Consider the following 9,153-nt stretch of genomic DNA (forward strand, 5'->3'; position numbering starts at 1 on the left):
ACCTGGGACAACGGATCTCCCACTTGCCCTGCTTTGCATCCCCCCGAAAATAAAAAAAACAGTAAAATCAAGGCCGAAATCCAAAGAAGAGGAACTAAAATGGATGCGAGCGGTCTCTGAATGGACTGAGGGAAGATACTCACCAACTTCTGTGAGGTTTCTAGACATTTACATGAGAAAAGAAACTGCAGTTTCCTACTCCACGTGTGACGTCCCTTAAAAGTCCTCTTTTTTTGTCTTTTGTTTTTTTTACTACAACAAATACAGTCACACAATACAACATCCTTCTGACCAGGCAAGTAGCTGTAGTAATAGAAGACGAAAAAACGAAAACAAAAAAGCAATCTGAGCCACAGACATACCAAAGATGAATCTGAATCTGGGCCTAAAAAAACAACAACCAGAGCTAACGGGTTTAAAGTAGCAACACTTTCTGAACACAACGGCGCCATCAAGTGGGACAACCAAGTATTTCTCAGAAAACAAGACACAAACTATATAATAATAGCAATAATACTCTCCTCTAGCTTCTGATCATTGGACCAGCCAGTAACCGAACACACTTCTTTTTCAACAAATTTACAGTTTTAGTTGGCACTGGACTAGACTAGCTTCTGTCTGATACTGAAAGATGGTCAATACAATAAAGAAAACAAGGAGAGGAAAGTATCCTGTGTTTTCATACTTAAGATATTCCCTTGCGAGCTCGTCAACAGTGCAATAGTGCAACGCCGGATAAATAAATAATAATGTAAACAAATGACCGAATTCACAAGCGCGGACCAAAACAGGAGCAGAGTCATCACGCCAATGGGCTGGTGATCCGTTTGCCGTATGTGACCAAAAAGGATGTGGTTGAGACATGACGTGGCGAAGGGAGGGAGAAGATCTTTCGGTTCCACTAATGAGGTCCCATATGAAGGCACTGATTATCTGTAACTGGTGAATTACGCTGCTGGACTGTGTTTGTGGCACACAGGTTTGTCTTTTTGTACCAGGAGGAAGAACAGCAATCCCCAGATGAAGCTTCGGTCCGTCAAACGAGTCCTTAAAGATCGGGAGTCGTCCGATCCTGACATACTGATCCAAGTGAGATAATTTTGTCGCATTGTTTCTGGGTCGTTTTGTTTTTTTGCGTTACATTCTTGTCATATTAGAAGGTGACATTCTTGAGTAAAAATCTTCTTCTGATATGGGGTAGAGCACCTGGGACAACGGATCTCCCACTTGCCCTGCTTTGCATCCCCCCGAAAATAAAAAAAACTGTAAAATCAAGGCCGAAATCCAAAGAAGAGGAACTAAAATGGATGCGAGCGGTCTCTGAATGGACTGAGGGAAGATACTCACCAACTTCTGTGAGGTTTCTAGACATTTACAAGAGAAAAGAAACTGCGGTTTCCTACTCCACGTGTGACGTCCCTTAAAAGTCCTCTTTTTTTGTCTTTTGTTTTTTTTACTACAACAAATACAGTCACACAATACAACATCCTTCTGACCAGGCAAGTAGCTGTAGTAATAGAAGGCGAAAAAACGAAAACAAAAAAGCAATCTGAGCCACAGACATGCCAAAGATGAATCTGAATCTGGGCCTAAAAAAACAACAACCAGAGAAGACCATGTGTATGTGTGTGTGTCTGTGTATGCAAGAATGAGTGTAGGTCTGTTGTGGTGGGAAACAAGCATTCATTTTTTCAGGGGCTGGTAAACAGATGCATTGGGGTCCAGTCCTGACGGACTGGTGTCCATGAACTTGGAGGAGTAATGGGGTGTGACTGGGGTCATGCTGCCCGTATCTGCGGAATACACCACGCTGGGCATGACGGCCATGACCTCTGCTATCTTCTGCTTCAGGTCTTTAATCTCCTGGTCTTTCTGCAAAATTTGACCTAAAAAAAAAACATATCCAGACAGAAACAACTAAGTGTTTTTCCACGTTTGGGGATGTTTTTAGTAAAGACATAAATTACTGTTTAAAAGTTTGTGGTCGATTTTTTTAAGAGTTTAAAAGCAGGTCTCTTCCACTCAAAAAACATTAATATTATAGAATTGTATTAGTATTTAAAATAACTATTGTCTATTTGAATACATTTTAAAATTTAATTTATTCCTGTGATGGTAAAGCTGAATTTTCAGCATCATTACTGCAGTCTTCAGTGTCATATAATCCTTTAGAAATCATTCTAATATGCTGATCTGCTGCTCAAGAAACATTTCTTGTTATTATCAATGTTAAAAACAGTTGTGCTGCTTCATATTTTTGAAAAATTTTTGAGGATTCTTTGATGAATAGAATGTTCAAATAACTGTTGTCATTGTCACTTTTGATCTATTTAATATGTCTGGTGAATTAAAGTATTCATTTTATTTTTATTTTATTAAGTAAAAAAACAATTAGAGACCCTAAACTTTTGAGTTTGATCTTCTGTAATGTAGTTCCCTCAAAAATTAAGATTCCCTCAAGCAATTCCAGAAAATAAGTTAGGTCTAAATGACAGCATTTTTATTTTTAACTATGTTTTTCAGATACTTAAGAAGTGTGGGTAGTCTGGACAAAAGAGTGTGATGGAAGACCTTGTGCGATCTCCAGCTGTCTCTTAGCATCTCCGAGGGCAGAGAAGAGGTCCAGCTTGATTCGGGTCTCAGCACTGAGGCTGTTTTCCAGGTGCAGGGTCTTATCCTGCATCGCTGACAGCGCTGACATCAGAACTTCTGTGTCCTTCTCATTTTCCTTATATTTATGTAGCTCCTAGAAAGACATGACAGAAGGAGTAGTCTATTTTTATACTTTTTCTCCACTTACAGAAGAATCAGAAGATTTTGAAAGAGATTCAGAGCTAATATGGCAATGAAAGTCTCCTCACTTGAACTTTGAGTTCCAGCTCTCTGACTTGATCTTCTTTCACCTTGATGTCAAGCGTGAGTTTCTTACACTCCGTCTCCAGCTCAGAAATCCTCCTCCTCAGAGACTCTGTGCACTCACCTCTGACACACACAAATGACACACGTTAGTTCACATACAAAAAGTGTTAAATATCCTGCAGTTGTATGGAAAGAAAATAGACTGAACAGATCTCATGAAAGTGAAGATATAACTGACAAAGGAAAAAAAAGAATCATGTGAGAAACGGACAGAATGGATGATGAAGGCAAAGCTATAAAAAAGCAGTCATTTTTAGAAAATTAAAAAGAATGGAGTGGCAGAAAATATTACAAAATAGTATGACTTTTATACTTTTTCTCCACTTACAGAAGAATCAGAAGATTTTGAAAGAGATTCAGAGCTAATATGGCAATGAAAGTCTCCTCACTTGAACTTTGAGTTCCAGCTCTCTGACTTGATCTTCTTTCACCTTGATGTCAAGCGTGAGTTTCTTACACTCCGTCTCCAGCTCAGAAATCCTCCTCCTCAGAGACTCTGTGCACTCACCTCTGACACACACAAATGACACACGTTAGTTCACATACAAAAAGTGTTAAATATCCTGCAGTTGTATGGAAAGAAAATAGACTGAACAGATCTCATGAAAGTGAAGATATAACTGACAAAGGAAAAAAAGAATCATGTGAGAAACGGACAGAATGGATGATGAAGGCAAAGCTATAAAAAAGCAGTCATTTTTAGAAAATTAAAAAGAATGGAGTGGCAGAAAATATTACAAAATAGTATGACATAAGCTTCTGTTCAAAAGTTTGTGGTCAGTAAGATTTTTTTCCAGAAGTAATTACTTTTATTTAGCAAGGACACATTAAATTAATTTAAAGTGACAATAAAGACATTTATAATGTTATAAAAGATTTCTATTTCAAACAAATGCTGTTCTTTCAAACTTTATAATCAAAGACTGGAGTAATGGCTGCTGAAAATTCAGCTTTGCACTACAGGAATAAATTACATTTTAAAATATAAAAAAAATTAAATAAAACCGTTTTTAGTAAAGACATAAATTACTGTTTAAAAGTTTGTGGTCGATTTTTTTAAGAGTTTAAAAGCAGGTCTCTTCCACTCAAAAAACATTAATATTATAGAATTGTATTAGTATTTAAAATAACTATTGTCTATTTGAATACATTTTAAAATTTAATTTATTCCTGTGATGGTAAAGCTGAATTTTCAGCATCATTACTGCAGTCTTCAGTGTCATATAATCCTTTAGAAATCATTCTAATATGCTGATCTGCTGCTCAAGAAACATTTCTTGTTATTATCAATGTTAAAAACAGTTGTGCTGCTTCATATTTTTGAAAAATTTTTGAGGATTCTTTGATGAATAGAATGTTCAAATAACTGTTGTCATTGTCACTTTTGATCTATTTAATATGTCTGGTGAATTAAAGTATTCATTTTATTTTTATTTTATTAAGTAAAAAAACAATTAGAGACCCTAAACTTTTGAGTTTGATCTTCTGTAATGTAGTTCCCTCAAAAATTAAGATTCCCTCAAGCAATTCCAGAAAATAAGTTAGGTCTAAATGACAGCATTTTTATTTTTAACTATGTTTTTCAGATACTTAAGAAGTGTGGGTAGTCTGGACAAAAGAGTGTGATGGAAGACCTTGTGCGATCTCCAGCTGTCTCTTAGCATCTCCGAGGGCAGAGAAGAGGTCCAGCTTGATTCGGGTCTCAGCACTGAGGCTGTTTTCCAGGTGCAGGGTCTTATCCTGCATCGCTGACAGCGCTGACATCAGAACTTCTGTGTCCTTCTCATTTTCCTTATATTTATGTAGCTCCTAGAAAGACATGACAGAAGGAGTAGTCTATTTTTATACTTTTTCTCCACTTACAGAAGAATCAGAAGATTTTGAAAGAGATTCAGAGCTAATATGGCAATGAAAGTCTCCTCACTTGAACTTTGAGTTCCAGCTCTCTGACTTGATCTTCTTTCACCTTGATGTCAAGCGTGAGTTTCTTACACTCCGTCTCCAGCTCAGAAATCCTCCTCCTCAGAGACTCTGTGCACTCACCTCTGACACACACAAATGACACACGTTAGTTCACATACAAAAAGTGTTAAATATCCTGCAGTTGTATGGAAAGAAAATAGACTGAACAGATCTCATGAAAGTGAAGATATAACTGACAAAGGAAAAAAAAGAATCATGTGAGAAACGGACAGAATGGATGATGAAGGCAAAGCTATAAAAAAGCAGTCATTTTTAGAAAATTAAAAAGAATGGAGTGGCAGAAAATATTACAAAATAGTATGACAAGCTTCTGTTCAAAAGTTTGTGGTCAGTAAGATTTTTTTCCAGAAGTAATTACTTTTATTTAGCAAGGACACATTAAATTAATTTAAAGTGACAATAAAGACATTTATAATGTTATAAAAGATTTCTATTTCAAACAAATGCTGTTCTTTCAAACTTTATAATCAAAGACTGGAGTAATGGCTGCTGAAAATTCAGCTTTGCACTACAGGAATAAATTACATTTTAAAATATAAAAAAAATTAAATAAAACCGTTATTTCAAATTGTAATAATATTTCACAATATTACTGTTTTTACTGCATTTTTAATCAAATAAATTCAGCCTTGGTTAGCATGAAAGACTTCTTTCAAAAACACTGAGAAATCTTACTGATCTCAAACTTTTGAAAGGTAGTGTATATTATGTATATCATTCCATTCTACCAGGATTCTTTGATAAACAGACATTTTTGAAGAACAGCATTTATTTGAAATATATATTTTTTGAAATAATGAAAGTCTACACTGTCACTTTTGATTCATTTAATGAATCCATGCTGACTTTGAAAAAGTATTTAAAAAATTTAGGGAAAAAAAAACACTTTTGAATGGCATAATGAAACGGAAAGGAAGAGAATGGAATGCACAACATATAATAGAATGGATGTTAGGAAATGAAATACAATGGAATGATGGGAAGGTGAGTCATGAGCACCTGGTTGCCGCAGCGAGAGCGACTGCACGGGCTGCTGTGGCCTCCTCCAGCTTCTTGCGTTTCTTTTCCTCTGCTAACTGTTTCTCTGTCGCAGCACGAGCCTCCTGTTCTGCCTTCAGACGCTTCTCCAGCTGCACCACTGTCTGCTTGTCCTTCTGCTTCGCCTGCACGGCGTTATGAAGTCTGAAAACACAAACAAGAGTTTGCATTACTACAAGTACAGTCCCCTGTCTGCTCTGCGCTCTCTTAAAGAGCAAACTGAAGACGGGATGTCTCACTTGTTTTGCAGTAGTTCATTCTCCTGCCGCAGCTGTCCGAGCTCAGAGCGTATGCTGCGTTCAGAGCTGCCTAGAGAGCCCAGCTGACTGCGCAGATCCTGTTCTGTCTGTCTGCTAGCCTGCAGGTCTGCCTTCAGCTTCTTAACATCCTGCTCCAGCCTAAAACATGCAAACATTCACTTCGGGTCATAATGAGTCATGATAAACGTGAATCAGGAAAAAGGACTGCACTTCCTAAAACAGTACCTATCTAGACAGCATTTCTGGGGGCATCTAAACTTGCTCAAGGCATGATATAAACACCAATGTTGCACAAAAATGCTGTCTAAGCAGAAAGTAGATGATATATTTTTTGAGGTAATTGGTGGTTTCGCCCAGATTTTAGGTATTTGGCAGTCTGCAACTTCTGTTGTACAATTGTTAATGTTTTGAGTACCACCATATAATTTAATGTATAGGTATCTGAAGAAGAACTAACCCCATATCTGAATAGGTCTATTTCCTACTATATAGTAAGTGAAAAATAGTATACAAAAAGAGAAGCAAGCCTAAATACAGTTTTTGAAAAACAGTAAGACCCGGATGACATAATATTTCTATCAAGATTTTAAAGTGTACAGTCTGATGGGCACTTTACTATCCCATGAGGCTACAGGTGGAGAAGTTGTGAATGGTGGGAAAGTGCCTCATGGTCATGACAACACAGATATTATGTCCAGATTGCATCCATACTACACAAATACCTTTTTAAGTTCTTCATAAAATGTAGTACCTATTCTGGCAATTCTACAAAATTTCAAACGCAGCTTGTTACCCTAAAGGTACGGTCACAGTTATATTTCTGTGAAATGATGTGGGCATCGTCAATTACATTCCAAACAGCTTTCTGCTGGTCAGTGCAGCAAATTCACATGACCAACTTGAAACTGATGCGAAATCCATGTGGGGAAATCTTACGCCGTCAAGCGAAATCCCAGATTGCAACTGAAATGACTCTCGACCATGAAAATTCGCAGAACAGCAAATGGACAACAATTTAAATAAAAAATGCAGTTTAAAGTTCAGAGTCAACGTGAACTCAACAAGAACAGATTTCTTTTTCACTCGGTTCACTTTTGGGTAAACTGAAAAAAGTCAAAGTGTGTTTCTTAATGCTTTATATCTGCACTGTTGTTTACTTCACTGGTTTGCACTCTATCTGCCATGTGCCTTATGCTGCTTTATATATATTTTTTTTTTACATTTTACCTTATTTGAATAGTTGTATTTTATATTTAATCTGTATATCTGTATTTACGTTCTACTGTTAGTGTTATCTGTATGCACCAAGGGTCTGAGAGTAACGCAATTTCAATTCTCTGTGTGTATGTGCTGTACATGTGGAAGAATTGACAATAAAGCAGACTTGACTTTCTATTGAGTGTCAGGAAAAAGTTTACAAAAAATGACTGTTTTCTTTTATGTGTAGTGTTTTCGCACACCCTTTTGAACATTAGAGCTGTCGTTTTAACATGAAGCCCAGATTTTGAGAAAGATGATGCATGCAAGTCTAACCTGACGAGCGCTTCGGGTTTGCTCAGCTGATTGTTGGGAATGCAGTTTTCCACAGGGTCTCTGTTTGACGCCGAGTTCTTCCCTCCTCCACACTTCTGTTTCCTGTCCCCCTTACCCGAGGAAGAGGTGGACGACGAAGGCCCGGAGGAAGACGGCACGCTGCCATTGGCCGTTCCGTGCCCCCGGGGCGAGGAGCTCCCTCCCCCTCCTCCTCCGCTGGCATTTTTGTAATTTTTGTTGGAGTTAGAGGAGGAGGAAGAGGAGGAGGATGAAGAGTGTTCCTCTTTCAGCAGGTTCTCAGTGCTGCCCAGCAGGTCTGAGCTGCTCAGTCTCTTACTGTTCACGTGGTTCTCCATGTATTCCATCTCCTGAGCTTTACTGTCCACTGACAGTAAGATGCTGCTGCTGGTGCTGCTGTGATGGTTCTGGTTGTGGTTGTGTTGCTTTTTGGATGCTGTTATTTTGGTGTTGCTAATAATTTCCACTCTGTTCTTATCAAATTTGTGTTTGAAATGAATTGAGTTTTGTGAGAAGAACTGTTGAGGAAAAAATAATAGAACCAAATGGTGAAGTTGGACATTCTGGCGGTGATTGTAAGAATGAAAAATGCATGTTGATGTCATATAATAATGTCTTGAATAAAATATGCCTATTTTCCGATGTTTCTCTTTATTTTTGGCATTATCGCCTGTGTAGACACATTTCATGATGGTAAATTTGATTTCCTTAATTATAACAATTGCAGCGTTGTTTTTAAACTTGTAGTCAAGCTATAACGTATTTGATATAATATTGATCATGTATGACTAAAATCATGCAGGGATTAAAAACGAATTCTGAGCAAAAACGTTAAGGTTTTTTTTTTCCTTTCTGGTAGCCTACTAGTTTGGACTACTTTTTGTCTCTTTTGGCCCCTTTTTAACAAAATAAAAATAACTGCTTTATTTATTTAGAAGCAGGGTAATTGAAATTTCATTTTTGTATTGTAATTTTTATAATTTTTATTTTATTAATCAAAATACAACAGCCACAATATAACATTCAGTGTTGGGCTGCCGAAACTCAGAATGCGTGCATGTTGAGGGGCGAGCTGAGAAACTTACTAATGTACACCCTTGTTTTCTTTCTCAACTCTTTACGTTCACTTAAGACAACTCCCGATTGTATTTATGGGATATTTTGATATAATTCTGTGTGTATTTGTCCATTCGAATGTGTAAGCATGCGAGAAAGAGAGCTCAGTCCAGTGTTATAATAAGCGTATATAAGAGGCGGCTTTTGTGTGTGTGTGTGTGTGTGTAAGAGAGAGAGAGTGAGTGAGTGTGTGTGTGTGTGTGTATAGAAAACAGCGCACGAGTGCAGAAGTGAGTTCTATTTCGTCTTCTTGCAGTTGAATCTTTTGAAATCACAATAAATGCGC

General features: G+C 37.4%; 1 protein-coding gene across 1 annotated transcript in view; it reads right to left on the reverse strand.

Moving 5' to 3' along the window:
• Positions 1 to 414: 414 nt before the first annotated feature.
• The window catches only part of LOC107597685 (macoilin-1-like), a 12,130-nt gene continuing 3,391 nt past the window's right edge, over positions 415 to 9,153 (reverse strand). Inside the window, exons 5-13 of the mRNA XM_016288849.1 lie at positions 7,734 to 8,204; positions 6,180 to 6,338; positions 5,902 to 6,084; positions 4,844 to 4,964; positions 4,534 to 4,728; positions 3,428 to 3,429; positions 2,862 to 2,982; positions 2,572 to 2,746; positions 415 to 1,886 (exon numbers count right to left, since the gene is read on the reverse strand). Of these exons, the coding sequence (XP_016144335.1) occupies positions 1,684 to 1,886; positions 2,572 to 2,746; positions 2,862 to 2,982; positions 3,428 to 3,429; positions 4,534 to 4,728; positions 4,844 to 4,964; positions 5,902 to 6,084; positions 6,180 to 6,338; positions 7,734 to 8,204 (1,630 nt within the window). The 3' untranslated portion in view covers positions 415 to 1,683. The remainder of the gene's footprint in view (positions 1,887 to 2,571; positions 2,747 to 2,861; positions 2,983 to 3,427; positions 3,430 to 4,533; positions 4,729 to 4,843; positions 4,965 to 5,901; positions 6,085 to 6,179; positions 6,339 to 7,733; positions 8,205 to 9,153) is intronic.

Source organism: Sinocyclocheilus grahami, unplaced genomic scaffold (genome assembly GCF_001515645.1).
Source record: "Sinocyclocheilus grahami isolate Dianchi unplaced genomic scaffold, SAMN03320097.WGS_v1.1 scaffold234.1, whole genome shotgun sequence".
NCBI lineage: Eukaryota > Metazoa > Chordata > Actinopteri > Cypriniformes > Cyprinidae > Sinocyclocheilus > Sinocyclocheilus grahami.